We start from the raw sequence: 14,792 nt of genomic DNA on the forward strand, positions 1-14,792 counted from the left end.
TCAAATCCAACTCTCCTCTAAGGAATACATTTTCCCTTTGGCTGACTGATGGTCAATCTAACCCCTCCATTCCCACTAGTGGATCAAAACGGTTTCTTAGGGGAATATTATTACTTGGAATCCACCCTAGATATTCCTCTCCCGGGGGATAGAATAGATTGGATAGTGGTATGTCCCAGTAGTCCCTGGGATTATTAGTGTAAAGATGATTATTATCAGCCAAAGGTTGTTGTGGATTTGGGTACAAGGGTTGGAAAAAAGAGTTATCATTCTTACTGTGGTATCTTTGGGCAGCCGGGTTCGGGGTAAAATTCCGTCCATATATTGGATCAGGTCTATGCATCAAAGAAGGATGCTTGGTGGACATGGGTTGATGAAAAGGGGTATCATGCTCGCTGTAATATCTATGTACAGCCTGATTCCGGGTTGTATTAGTTCTATATGGTACATCAGATCTATGCTTCATTGGGGGGTGGTTCTTAGATAACGTTAGCGGATTGTTTAGGGGCGTCATCAGAGCTTCTGGGTAGAAGAAACTCAGGTTCCGCGTTGAGATGCCTCCCTCGCATCTCCCGGGAAACCAGTCACTGATATACGTGACCAGTCTATGGTCTTTGAAATTGACTATTATCACGTCCCCTTCAATATCCTTGGGTCGTGAGCCTACCCAGTTGCATCGTCTCACTGAAACTATGTCTCCATTTAGGTGCGGGGGGAGTGGTCTATTCTTACGCAGCCCATGGATGACTTTGTTTTTAAGACTAAAATTATATTCTATATTTCCAACTGACATTGCCGGAACACCTGTAAGAATAATGACATAGTTTAAGGATTCCGGGGGTAAGTCTACTACAGTACTAGGTTTAGTTGTAGTTATATTGGTAGCCTTTCTAGGGAAATCCTTTGTGTTTTGGCCTCTTTTTGGTACACTTATATGGGCTTTTTCTTTGTCTATTTTATCAGTGACTGTGGCAGTTTTAAAGCCCACTAATTCATTTGATTTTTTAGCAGCTGGTGTGTTGTTGGTTGAGGTTGTATCCGGTTGTTACCTAGGTGGGTATTTGGAATGCTGTTTAGCTGCAGAAGGTTAGAAGAAAGGGGAGGTAGTGTCCAAATTGGCGCTGGGTAGGACAACGTAATCATGTGTATCAAAAAAGAAGAACCCAGTCGCTTTTTGTTTCTGCTGCTTATTTTATTTTGAGCAGATTACATCCTACGTTTTTTAAAATTTCGTGGGTGTTATATTTTGTTTATACCGTGGTTACAAGTTGCGTCACTTGGATCAACCAGTGTAATAGTCCGAGAGGTTATTTTGTCAAACACCAGAAACTAATTTTTATATACAGATTTATACAAATAACATTTAAACAAACAATTTGAAGACAAAACTATACATTGATGTACATGTTTACAATTAATTACATATACTGTACAACGAATTGAAATTGAACCCTACTAACAATATTTACTGCCAGACCCTTACTGTATGACTTGAATGTATTTGGGGACTTGTGATGCCAGGGCATGCCTTTTTCTCAAATATTTGTTTGGGAATTCAAAACATACAATTAGTAACCCTTAGCGCATTAAATGTTCATATGTTGAAGTGAACAAACAAAGAATGAACAAGCCGACGCGTTTCCAAGCCTGTGTCTGGTTCAGCAGGCTTTTCTTCAGGGCTTTAGTGCTTGTTAGTTGGGTGCCTATAAAAATCAGGGGGACATACGTTTTAGAATGGGACCTTACAGTTGCATCTGTTCTGCATGTGAAAATATTTGCACTTAAAATGACCTTTGGTCTTGCTTGGAACTCCCGGTTTATCGGTGGTTCTGCAAGGGTAAGAGGCACTAATTATCCCTGTTATCTGTATTTCTGTAAACAACTATCTGCCACGGTGATTCAAAATACCACAGGACTTATGTTTGTACAAACTCTTCGTCGTGTTGGGTTGGGGAGTCTATTTTTCTGGCAGGATCTGATCCGTTTTCTCCCCCAGACCTTTTGACTCTTTCAATTAGAGGTAGTATTTGTGCTTTTAGGATGCGTTCAATATCCTCTAAAAGCCCTTTATAGTTAGGTGCAAGTTTTGAAGTAACAGTTGGATGCCCTATAGAATCTGCCTTCCCTGCATCTTTAATTGTCTTGTGTGGGGAGAACATGTTGCTAGTAGCCATGGGGAGAAATCTATCCAACTTTTTCACTCCTCCCTTTCTTCTCTTCTTCCTCGGCGGGGAGCGAAAAGAGCTATTAGTTCTCCTAGTAAGAGGTTTTTTGGACTTTTTATCAGATACAATAATCGATTGTGAGTCTAAAGCTAAAGGTGTAAACACAGGAGAAGGTACGTTTATATTGTGAAGGGGAACCACATCAATAGGTAGAGGTGTGCTAAGGTCAATTAGAGAATTAGATATTTGAGTTGACTCAATAGTATTAGAATCAGAAAGAGCTATAATAGCGTCTGGAGCTGATTGGGTCTCTTGAAATATTAGTGGTATATTTTCAGTGCTGAAAAAATCAGCATCAGTTTCTTTATGTGTAGCTAAGTCTGATAAAGTACATGTGTCAACCTTTTGAAAAGCAGGGAGTGGTTGTTTTTTAAGAAGTTCAACAGAGAAGCGGCGCTCGGCGCGCCTCTCTGCCAGCGTGATCTCTCTATCAACCTCACTTTTAACTCTAGCAAAATATTTATCCAATGGACCAAGAATAGATACTCCTACACTGTTAGGTAAAGGGTTCAAATCCGATGAGGACATCTTAGGTATGGGGAAGTCCTTAAGAGATGTAAATTACAATTCCCAATAAACGCGTTCATATGATACAAAGCATGTATTGCACAACTTACGTTAGTGTAAGAAGGTAAATGGCTGTGTACAATGTTAGGGTACGATACCACTGACCCGATGTCCAAATGTCAAGGGGGTGGCCCAGCCCGGCCTCCTTCGGCCCCGGACGGCCACAGACGGTCCCGCCCTTGTCCCGGGCTTCTCCCGGGACGCTCCCGCACGCTCCCGCGCCGCGGGGTTTACACTTTACTTAAATACGTGGCCTGTAGGAGTGGAGGCGGGGCGAGGCTAGCAGGGAGAGTGGCCAGGTGACGGGAGGCGCGGGGAACCGGGACTTCTGGGAAATGAAGTCCGGACCAGAGCGCTCGCAGCCCAGCTAGCAAACAATTCACCCACAAACACAGTCCAGGTGTCCCTTAGGGAGGAGCAGCGCAGCGGGACCCGCGGAGCGGGTACCACAAGTTGTAGAGTCAAGTAACAGCTGCAAGGGCCAGCAGCAGCAACCAACACGAGCGATGAGGTGTCCCAATGAAAAAGCAGCTTCCAAGCACCTTTTCTAATGTGGCGGCGGGGCGGGGCTAGCAGGGAGAGCGGCCAGGTGACGGGAGGCGCGGGGAACCGGGACTTCTGGGAAACGAAGTCCGGACCCCAAGCGCTCGCAGCCCAGCTAGCAAACAATTCGCCCACAAACACAGTCCAGGTGTCCCTTAGGGAGGAGCAGCGCAGCGGGACCCGCGGGTACCGCAAGTTGTAGAGTCAAGTAACAGCTGCAAGGGCCAGCAGCAGCAACCAACACGAGCGATGAGGTGTCCACTTCAAGTCCTTGGTGGTAAATTAAGGCAGTGCTTGCCCCAAGCACCTTTCACCACAGTGTTATGAAAACAAGATTCTGGAAGTGGTTAAATGTGAATGTCTGTGCACATTTTCTGGGTGGAATATTGTTATAGTGGTGATGTGTTATGTTGAGTTTAGTGGCACTGTTTTTTGTGCTGCACTATTGCAATGTGATTTCCTTGTGTTGAACTGTGATTATTGTGCCCTATTTTTATTGTTTTGTTGTGATATGCTATGTTATGTTTTAACTCTGTGTGTTATGTTGCTTACAATATAGTTTTGTATCATGGTGTGTTGCTTACTTTAGATACTTTGACATATTATGCTCAATTTCCAGTCAAAAGGGACCCATGCCTGGAATGTTCCTGTAATATCCAATCATGTACCACTATCTAAGGAACTAAAATAGCACTGCTGCAGCTTTTGTACTATTGAAGACAACAACCAACTCAAAACTGGGGAAGAGACTGTATCTTAACTTAGCTCTCACAATGCTCACTCTATGTGATAGGGCCCATTGTTTTTACATGCAGATTTCTTGACGTCATTCACATTTAAGCGCTGCTTTGCCATCCACCCACTTCCATGTTACTCTCTGATTTCTATTGCCACCCCCTCCCCGCCTGCCACCTCCCAGCGTCAGTCCTACCTGTCGCAGGCATGTTGTAGAGGGAGTTGTCCTCCATAGTGACACTGGCAGCTGCAGGCTGCTTATGTGATGGCATATGCATGGCGTCCTTCGTCAACGGGTCCTTCCCCATCTGCACACACAGGTAACAAAAGGTGAGTATACAACATACATTACATTTGTATTGTATTTGCTATTTATATAGTGCTTTCCTAATCCTTTTGAGGTCCTAAATGCTACTGTATTGCATTGGCACTTATACATCGCTTTCTTGCCACTCATAAGAGTCAAAGTCTTACTGTTTGTTTTGGGTATTTCTATAGCGCTTTACTACCTCTTGCAAGGCTCAAAGAGCTGTAGCATTGTATAAGTAGTTATATAGCACTTTCCTACGCACTGCAAGGCTTAAAGAGCTGGAGTACTGTAAAAGTAGTTATATAGCACGTTCCTACCCAGTGCAAGGTCAAAAGAGCGTTAGTACTGTATCAGTAGTTATATAGCACGTGTGTACCCATTGCAAGGCCCAAAGAGCTGTGGTACTGTAGAAGTAGTCATATAGCACGTTCGTACCCATTGCAAGGCCCAATAAGCTGTAGTACTGAATAAGTAGTTATATGGCACTTTCCTACCTATTGCAAGGCCCAAAGAGCTGTAGTACTGTAGAAGTGGCTATATGGCACTTTCCTATCCATTGCGAGGCCCAAAGAGCTGTGGTACTGTATAATTAGTTATATAGCACGTTCATACCCATTGCAAGGCCCAATTAGCTGTAGCACTGTATAAGTAGTTATATGGCACTTTCCTACCCATTGCGAGGCCCAAAGAGCTGTAGTACTGTATCAGTAGTTATATAGCACGTTCATACCCGCTGCAGGGCCTAATAAGCTGTAGTACTGTAGAAGTAGTTATATGGCACTTTCCTACCCATTGCAAAACCCAAAGAGCTGTGGTACTGTCGAAGTAGTTATATAGCACGTTCATATCCATTGCAAGGCCCAATTAGCTGTAGCACTGTATAAGTAGTTATATGGCACTTTCCTACCCATTGCGAGGCCCAAAGAGCTGTAGTACTGTATCAGTAGTTATATAGCACGTTCATACCCGCTGCAGGGCCCAATAAGCTGTAGTACTGTAGAAGTAGTTATATAGCACTTTCCTACCCATTGCAAGGCCCAAAGAGCTGTAGTACTGTAGAAGTAGTTATATAGCACGCTCCTACCCATTGTAAGGCCCAACAAACTGAAGTATTGTATAAGTAGTTATATAGCACGTTCCTACGCATTGCAAGGCCCAAAGAGCTATAGTATTGTATAAGTATTTATATGGCATTTTCCTATCCATGATATATAGTACACATGCTTATTACCAACATTGTATTCCTAGGCTCCAGGCACCCACCTTGAAGGCCAGTTCGCACAGCTGACCAGTCCAGGCAGCCTGCTCAGTGCTCTCTGCAGCCAGCAGGTACATCCGGTCCGTGGTCTCCAGCAGGAAAGCGCTGGTGCCCCGGGGGCTGCTCTCAGCGTTGGCTTCGGACACCCGCACACAGTCACTAAGCCTGATCACTTTCTTGTTCTCCGACTTCTTCTTCTCAGGTGGATTGGAGCCCTCGACAAGCTCAAGGCGGGCAATGGAGCAGATACTGTTTCCATACAGGAGGGCCCAGACTTTCTTCCACTTCTGAAGGAAGAGGCAGAAAAAGAGTTGAATGAGACATTAAGAGAGCCCAGAAGTGGCACAATGCACTGATAGAGAGATCTTTCCGGAGACAAAAAAGGCACGAGACCATGTGCACAAGATCACTAAAACTGACAAGCTTATAGCTGGTTATATGTGAAAATATTGTTAGCAAAAACGTTTTTTGACAGACATGTCAGGCTAGATCACACAACATTTTTTACTGGTACTATTTCATTTTTCTGGTGGTAAAATATGGCAGTGCTTGCTCCAAAAAACTTTCCCTGCTGTATTAAGAATACAGGATTCTGGAGGTGGTGATGTGTGACAATAACATTTGTGGATATTTGTTGTGTGGCATTTTGTTGTTGTGATTATGTTCTCTGTTGGTTTTTGTGCTGCTGTGTATTTGTGCTGCATTATTGCGATGTGAATTTGTTGTATTGTATTGCATTTGTGGGTTGGCTACTGCTTTGACTTATTAGTTGCGGTGTGCGCTGTTATATTTTAACTGTATTCATTTCTGCATGCTGTGGAATAATGTTCTGTCGTTCATTTTAGATGTGCCTTCAGATGCTGTACATTTTCAGGCAAAAACAGCCCAAACCTTGAAAGTTCCTGTTAGAAGCAACCATTTACCACTTGCTAAGGTGTGAAAATAGCTTTGCTGCAGCTTTTCAACTACTTAAGATACTGGTCAGCCGGGCCAGTGCTTAATTTGAGCCGGTGGTTTCCGGTGCTCGGCACCGGCCCTTAATTGCCAGCACGGCGCTTATGACACTTTGCCACATGGTGACACTGTCTGCCTAATTTAGTTATGAGCTCAACAACAGCTGTTTATTAATTCAATTTACATTAATACCTGCCTGCCTCCCAAGTCATTCTTGTAGCTTTGAGGGCCTGGAATAGTATCAATTGTCACACTTGTAAGAGTGTGATGGTTAGTTATTGTGTTGGCAGTGTCATTGTTAGAGCTGGCAGGGGCAACAGATGGTGAAAGCTCTAGTGTCCTCCTGAACAGGGCCCTAGCACAGAGGTCTTCAAACTTTTCTAGGTTGAGCCCCCCCAGTTGAATTTTTTTAGATGTTGGCCCCCCCACCACCTGACAGAAATTTCTGGAATCTGGTACACTACATAATCGACTGCCACGTGCATATCACGGGCCATATTTGGCAAATAATGTTTAACACAATAAGAGTGTTCAGTAAACTGCAGTTTGTCAATGGGTGTGGTGAAATGACAGAGGCTTATTACACAGCTCAAAACACAATTTTCCAAGATAAAATGTGCGCAAATTCTTTTTACTAGGATGTTTTGTTTTATACATGACCTAGATTAGTAATAACACCACCAACATAAATGTGTGGACCCGTTTTGATCTAAAATTGCATAAAACTCAACATTTCTCTGCAAATAGTAATAGACTCTCTCACATCAATCACATTAAAAAGAAATGAAACAAAACAGTATTTACAAGAATCTGTTTAGGAATTATTCCAGGCTATCAGGGCAAAAACAGAGCTGCCTCTATCAAGGGTACCCATGAAAGACTGGATTGCAGTGCATGTAAATATGTCCTTTTGCAATTTAGGACGAAAACCTTGATGGGGCACAACATGCCCATACTTGTGTACAGGGGCGCAACTAGACACGAACTTCGGGGGGCTAACACTCCCATCCAGGGCTGGCCCTAGCACTGGTCGCATATAGTGCAACGGTCTGTTTTGGCGCCCCTCCCCCATTTCCTCCTTCTCCATTTTTTATAGTGCTACTCATAGTTTACCCACACTCAGTTCCTTGATCTGCATGGTACACATTCTTTGTAGCAGGCACATTAAACCTCTGCGCTGTGTGAGTGCATGGTGATCAGAGTGAGTGCAAGGTGATCAGAGTGAGTGCATGGTGATGAGAGTGAGTGCAGGGTGAATGGTGTGAGTGCATGGTGATCAGTGTGAGTACATTGTGATCAGTGTGAGTGCATTGTGATCAGTGTGAGTGCATTGTGATCAGTGTGAGTGTATTGTGATCAGTGTGAGTGCAGGGTGAGCGCTGTGAGTGCAGGGTGAATGGTGTGAGTGCATGGTGATTAGTGTGAGTGCATTGTGATCAGTGTGAGTGCATTGTGATCAGTGTGCGTGCATTGTGATCAGTGTGAGTGCATTGTGATCAGTGTGAGTCCAGGGTGAATGGTGCGAGTGCAAGGTGATCAGTGTGCGTGCATTGTGATCAGTGTGAGTGCATTGTGAGCGCTGTGAGTGCAGGGTGAATGGTGTGAGTGCATGGTGATTAGTGTGAGTGCATTGTGATCAGTGTGAGTGCATTGTGAGCGCTGTGAGTGCAGGGTGAATGGTGTGAGTGCAGGGTGATTAGTGTGAGTGCATTCTGATCAGTGTGAGTGCATTGTGATCGCTGTGAGTGCAGGGTGAATGGTGTGAGTGCATGGTGATCAGTGTGAGTGCATTGTGATCGCTGTGAGTGCAGGGTGAATGGTGTGAGTGCATGGTGATCAGTGTGAGTGCATTGTGATCAGTGTGAGTGCATTGTGATCAGTGTGAGTGTATTGTGATCGCTGTGAGTGCATTGTGATCACTGTGAGCGCAGGGTGAATGGTGTGAGTGCATGGTGATCAGTGTAAGTGCATTGTGATCGATGTGAGTGCAGGGTGAGAGGGTGAATGGTGTGAGTGCATGGTGATCAGTGTGAGTGCATGGTGATCAGTGTGAGTGCATTGTGATCACTGTGAGTGCATTGTGAGCATGAAAGTGAAGGGCGAGAATGAGGAGTGAGTTGTCTGAATGCAGGGTGCATTCCCAGACACTTGAACTAACACAGCTGGTTATTGACGGCTGCGTAGGGTTTCAGATATGTTAAACTATTGCTTTTATGGCATTAACCAGGGATCAGGGTGGAGGAAATAAATGTGCTGATCTTGCAACAAACTTCCAGTTTTATGGTTAGGGTTGCCCGGTCATTGTTTATTTTTGTACCAACTGGGCCATCAAAATAGTCACCTAAAGCTGCATTGTCAGCACTTGTCTGTGCATACTTTGAGCAGCACATAGAAATAGTAGTACTTTTCATTGTGTTCTACGGCTGCCTGAATGGTCCATGACTGATAATAAAATGGAACAAAGACAGAAAAGTCACGTTACAAATGCATACATACTGATTTATTTATAGGTGTATTTGGTGTCAAGACAAGCAATTTGCAGGCTGTTTAAAAAACACATGGCTGGCTGGCATTTTTCTTTTGGTAACTTGAAGCCCTGTGGGCGTTGCAGCGCCTGCCTGTGTAAATTTAAAAAGAAACTTTGTCTCCTTTCTGCTAACAGCTTCCTCCCAGGACGGGGTTAAACTGGTAGAGCTGAAATGCTTCAGCTGCTTTGGGAGGCAGGATGTCTCCTTTGCTAAAACTGAAAGCAAGGAACAGAGTTCATTTCAGCTGCAGGGAGGCAAGGAGTCTCCTCTGCAATGAAATCGAACACAAAGGAAGAGGACTGTCTGTTCATTTGCTTTCGTTTTTAGCAGAGACCCTTCCTCCCACTGCAGCTGAAGCATCCCAGCTCTACCAATTAACCCCCTCCTGGGAAGGTTAACTGTTCACTCTGTACATGACAAAAGCGCAAGTTGTGCCTTATCTATTTCCCCTCCCCCCCTCCTCCAGCTCTCAGCAAGGTTGCCAGATTAGGCTATTTCCCGCACAATTGGGCGACTTTTTTCCCAGTTGTGCGCGAAAAACCCATGCCTGGCGGGGGCTAGTTTTTGGGCTACATTTGGGTTCTTGTACGCAACAAACTGGCTTGGGCGGGCGCCCACAATCACACACACCTCTCAAATCTGAGCGCTTCGCGCACAGTCACTAACTCACTACTTATTGGAGCCTGGAGGTCCGATGATTGATGGGCCTGCCTCTGTGCAGGCACATGATGACCCCGCCCACCCCTAGAGCAGAAGGCAGCCATAGAGGTCTGGCATCCATCAATGATTGTGGCCTGCCAATGTGGGGGTCCCCCAGGGCCGTCATTCGTGTAGCGCGCAAAAACGCTACCAATGACGGCCCTGGGCAGCAGTTGTTGGTCAGCCTCCGCTGACGTGAGCACGCTCCCTTTTGGCACGGGCCCCGGGGCGGCGGACTGTGATTGAGGACGGCCCGGGCTGCTTGCTGGAGAGGAGCGGAGGTCGGGAGGAGGACTCGTGAGTCGTGACACTCGTCGTGTGTCACACTGCTGCCGGCCGCTGCCGGCCGCTGCCGCCCACCCAGGCCACACACCACAGTCAACTTGCGGCAGCGCCCAGGCCCAGACCCAGCCCCAGCCCTTGAAGAGCACAAGACACGGTGACGCACTGACTCGGCAAAGGTAGGCGAACTGAAGCCGACTCCAGCCTCGGCCCCAGGACAGGCCCAGCGGCCCAGCCCCCAGCAGGCCCATACTTATTTATTTTATTTTATTTTATTTATGCATTTTTATATAGCGCGGACTTTACCCGAAGGCATCAGAGCGCTTCACAATAGGATCAGTAATGATACATGAGGAGAAAATTACAAGTGAACAAATTACAAAAGCAGACGTTAAGTTACATGAGGTAAAAGTGACAATTGTGAGCAAACAAAATACATGAGGTAGCAAACAGTGCATTACAGGAGGAAAAAGTGACAAGTGTGCAGGTTACAAGAGAAAACAAAGTACAATTAGAGGTATAATACTGCAATATATGCTAGACACTCAGGCACAAGAACAAACGTTACGTAGGCAATGGTGGCACTTGTGCAAGTATCAAAAGCAAACAAAATGTAAGAGGTAGCAAACAGTGTGTTACAAGAGAAAAGTGCAGTGTTCATGTTCCAAAAGAGTACCAAACACAGGTACAAGGATAATACTGCAATAAATGGCAAATACTCCAACCACAAGAACACACTGGGAAGGCACTTCCATAGTTATGGAGAATAGACTCTTGCCAGCGCCACAAGTTACGAGTTGTAATATCACACAATATCTCACTTGCCCCTTGTTTTCTCCTGGTTGCATTTGGTGCCACAATTTGATGCAAAGCCAGGTCACACTAGGTTAGTAAACCTGGCTTCCTATCAAATCCCAGGGTGTGTTTTTTTCCCACCGTTGCCGTCCCATTACGCTCCTTTGCATACATTAACAGGAAGTTGCTGTTCGGCTATGCAAAGAGTTTATGGCAATGCGCTTGACTTATTTTAGCGCCATACTGCACCTCGACGCTTCTTTGTGTACTGCTTTACATTGCGAAACATCGCAGTATCTTAAATGAATGTCCTTGTTAAAGAATAGTACATCTGGGCCCCTGTGGTTGAACTCCTATTATAAACAGTTTTTCTGTGCCATCAGTCATACACTAATTGTGTTTAGCATGACTCACCGACAGTTGTTATGAATGTTATGTAGGTATAAACCATTGTTATGTAATGTAATATTACGTAGTGACTTTTAGAACTGCTGTCTTTCCTCTTGCCATGAGGGCTACTAATTGAAGAGTTAAAGAATGTAGTTGTGTCGCTCCAGCAATCAGACTTCGAAGATTAGCACTAAAAGCCCCTCTCTAGCTGATACATGCCCCATGGCATGTTTGCTTTTTTGAGAGTATGCACCCATTCCCCATGTATTCTGCATAAGCGAGTTCACACTTTCACTCAGATCTGAGACCAAGTCATTACGTTTTACAGACTTTATTAAAATACAATTTAGAGGGAGCAGTAAATTGCACAGAACACTATTTTTGCCTTGCTTATTCTTTGTTTTCTACTATTGTATTCTGAGCGGTGCCTGTTTCACATGACAAAGTCACAGTAAGGACTGGTCTTAAAATTGAGTAGCATTAAGGCAGGTGCCCAGTTAACGCCCTCCCACCCACCATCTGTATATTGAATACAATGTATATTTGTCCTTAAAAAAAATTCTGATGATAATTTGTTTATAATTTCAGATTTGCTAATTTGGGCTGGTTTTTGGGCTGGAACGGGTCTTATTGGGCTTATTTTGGGCTTATATTTGAGTGGCTTTGGGCTTGGGCCGGGTCTAAAAATCTGGCAATACTGGTGAAGACTTGCACGCCTCGGGACAGTAAAAAGACTCTGAAAGGGAAGATGCTAGTGTGGAGTGGGCACCCCTCCTGAGATGGTGTCGCGCCCCCTGGGGGGGCGCGCCCTACAGATTGAAGAACTCTGCCCTAGCACTATCTTTTTTTTTTACCATTTAAGCACTGGCGAGCCCAAAAATGCAGCAGAGACCGTGTCTTAACTTGGCTTTCCCAGTGCTCACTTTATATGAATCAGCACATCATTCTCGTTCCAGTGAGCGCAGAGTTTCTTTTAATTTAGGACATAATACATTTGTCAGATGATATTTTGGTTATATTTTGACCCAATACCCTCATAACTATTTTGGTGAAGCTGGTTTATGAGAACGCTCAACATTAGACCAAGCACCAAGAGAAGGCGAGGCTTGCAGAGTCAGCACACTGTTTCATACTTGTTTTTGGAAAAAAGCAGTCAAGCTTGAGAAATGGATATATGTAGGCCCTGGATCAGGTTGGTTAGCAGCTTTAAAAAAAAATCTCTTTCAACCTTTGTATCGCCTGTTCAGAGAACGAATGTGAAAATCAGGAAATTGGTGTAACCATTTGATAAGGCGTGCTTTTAATAATGCTGGCTTAACCTCACTTCTTAGGGTTCCAGTAACAATTCAAGGAATATCTGCTTTAGCTCAACGTTTGGCAGAGGTTTTAATGTGGCAGAAAGAGTGGCTTTTAGTACCCGAAACGTAATTGTGGAAAAGCCATATACATGTAACAGGAGCTAATGAAAATATCTAAACATCTAAATTACTCAGTCGCAGCATTTAGCAGGCAATGTCAATCAATCAATCAGGGGGATTGTAAAGCGCGCTACTCACCTGGGAGGGTCTCAAGGTGCTGGGAGGGGAGGGGGCGGTAAGCAGCTCCGTTCGGTCGAAGAGCCAGGTCTTGAGTGTCATCCTGAAGATGTTCAGAGGGGGCCGCATCTGATGTTGATTGGGAGTTCGTTCAGGTCTTGGCCGCGATGTAGGAGAATGCTCTTCCACCTGTTCTGGCTCTTTGGATGCACGGGGTTTCGGCGAGGGCGGCTGATCGGAGTTTACTCTTGGATACGTGGAAAGATATTCTCTTGTTGAGGTATTGGGGTCCGGTGTTGTGGATGCATTTGTAAGCCTGGATGAGTATCTTGAAAGTTACTCTCTTTTCAACGGGTGTCAGTGGAGGTTCTGCAGTTGGTGGGTGATGTGTTCGTGTCGAGGTATGCCGAGGACAAGTCTGGCTGCAGTGGTCTGTATGGTCATGGCTCAATTTAGACAAAATCATGGCTCAATTTAGACAAAATCGTGGCTCAATTTAGACAAAATCGTGGCTCAATTTAGACAAAATCAAACAGCTGAGCACCTGAGCTAAGATGTATGTCCTAGCTGTATCACAAGACTTTATTGTATATCTATATTAGTCTGGTGAGTGATAAACTGGAATGTCTCCGCACATTGTACTGTAGTAATATTATGCCTTCCATGTCTATCAGCCATGGCGATCTTCTGCATCTGTTTGGTCTTTCTTTTCTTTCCATGTATTTGTACACAGGACCACTAGTGACCCAGACTCAGGAGATGGCTAGTACAAGGGAGGTGGGAAGCAGCTGGGGTCGTTGTTTAGAAAGTACATGTTTTCGGGGATTTTCTAAGCATTAGCTGGCACAGAGTATGGCATAGAGAATCATCTTCTATAATGAGGTTAAATATGTGAACAGGCCAAACCTGCGACACCAGGGTTGACAAAATCTCCAGACGTTAATTTCTGTAGGTGAAAGCTATTATGCACAATAGCGGAGGGCTTTGCAGGGGGTTGTTCTGGTAAGGTTCAGGGCCGCATGACAGCATGAGATGTTTACAGCCTTATATACAACAGTCTTACCCATGACCAGAACATTGTCATGAACCTTCTCATCCTTCTTTCTATGGCGAGGCTGCTCTGTTTCATTCCTACGACTTCTCCTCTTCTCTATCACCAAGCTGAGATATGTGCCTTAGCTCACTACTGTCATTACCCTTGAGGTGGAAGACTCCCCTTTCTTGACCAGAGATAAGTCACATCTGTTCAGTGAGCCACTGTGTTCCTCTTCTGTTTCTCAATGATCCATGAAAGGTAAGAATTCCATCTGGTAACAAATTAAAATCCACATGATGCAGACGGTTCCATTGAACTGTGGGTATCACTGCCCTGGTACTGCCTAACACAGAGTCTAACCTCCGATGGACCTGCCCTTATCAGATATGCAGTAAACTGAACGGATACTGCTACTGGTTCTTATTTGGTACTGATTATTAAGTGCCTTTCTTACCTGGATACAAAGAGGCATTTAACGAAGGGTTCTATGGCTTTTTAAAATGTCAATTACCCTACCTGTTGTAGCAATGCCTTCTGACTCCCTCCTGGCGACTGCACCCCTTGGCTTGCTCATCAAATGCAAAGCCCTGAGTAAGTCGTAGGATGGCTGAAGAATTTGTTATTAGCTATTGGGTCAAAACTCCTGAATCATGCAACTGAAACATTCTAAGTGAATGGGATGCGTACCAATACATAGTTCAGAATGAAAGAAGACAAGAAACCTTTAGTTACAGCCAGGACCCACTTGATTATGGACAATAATAAAATATTGGATTTGCTGTTGCTGCTTGTCTTAAACTATTCCTGATAATGGGTGAGGCTCTGTGTACAAAGAAGTACGTTAAAGAGTGGTGTCGAAAAGAACTGTGGAATTGTAGAATTTGGGAATGTGCGACGCATTCCTCCTCACTGACTGTGGCGACCTCCTGAATTGG

The 14,792-nt window shown here is 44.7% G+C and overlaps 1 protein-coding gene across 2 annotated transcripts in view; it reads right to left on the reverse strand.

Moving 5' to 3' along the window:
* DOK2 (docking protein 2) overlaps window positions 1–14,792 on the reverse strand; it is a 116,124-nt gene that overhangs the window by 51,706 nt on the left and 49,626 nt on the right. For both annotated transcript variants that reach the window (XM_078666350.1, XM_078666351.1), the window contains exons 2-3: window positions 5,644–5,925; window positions 4,267–4,378 (exon numbers count right to left, since the gene is read on the reverse strand). In XM_078666350.1, the coding sequence (XP_078522476.1) occupies window positions 4,267–4,378; window positions 5,644–5,925 (394 nt within the window). The remainder of the gene's footprint in view (window positions 1–4,266; window positions 4,379–5,643; window positions 5,926–14,792) is intronic.

Source organism: Lissotriton helveticus, chromosome 11 (assembly GCF_964261635.1).
Source record: "Lissotriton helveticus chromosome 11, aLisHel1.1, whole genome shotgun sequence".
In the NCBI taxonomy this organism is placed as follows: Eukaryota; Metazoa; Chordata; class Amphibia; order Caudata; family Salamandridae; genus Lissotriton; species Lissotriton helveticus.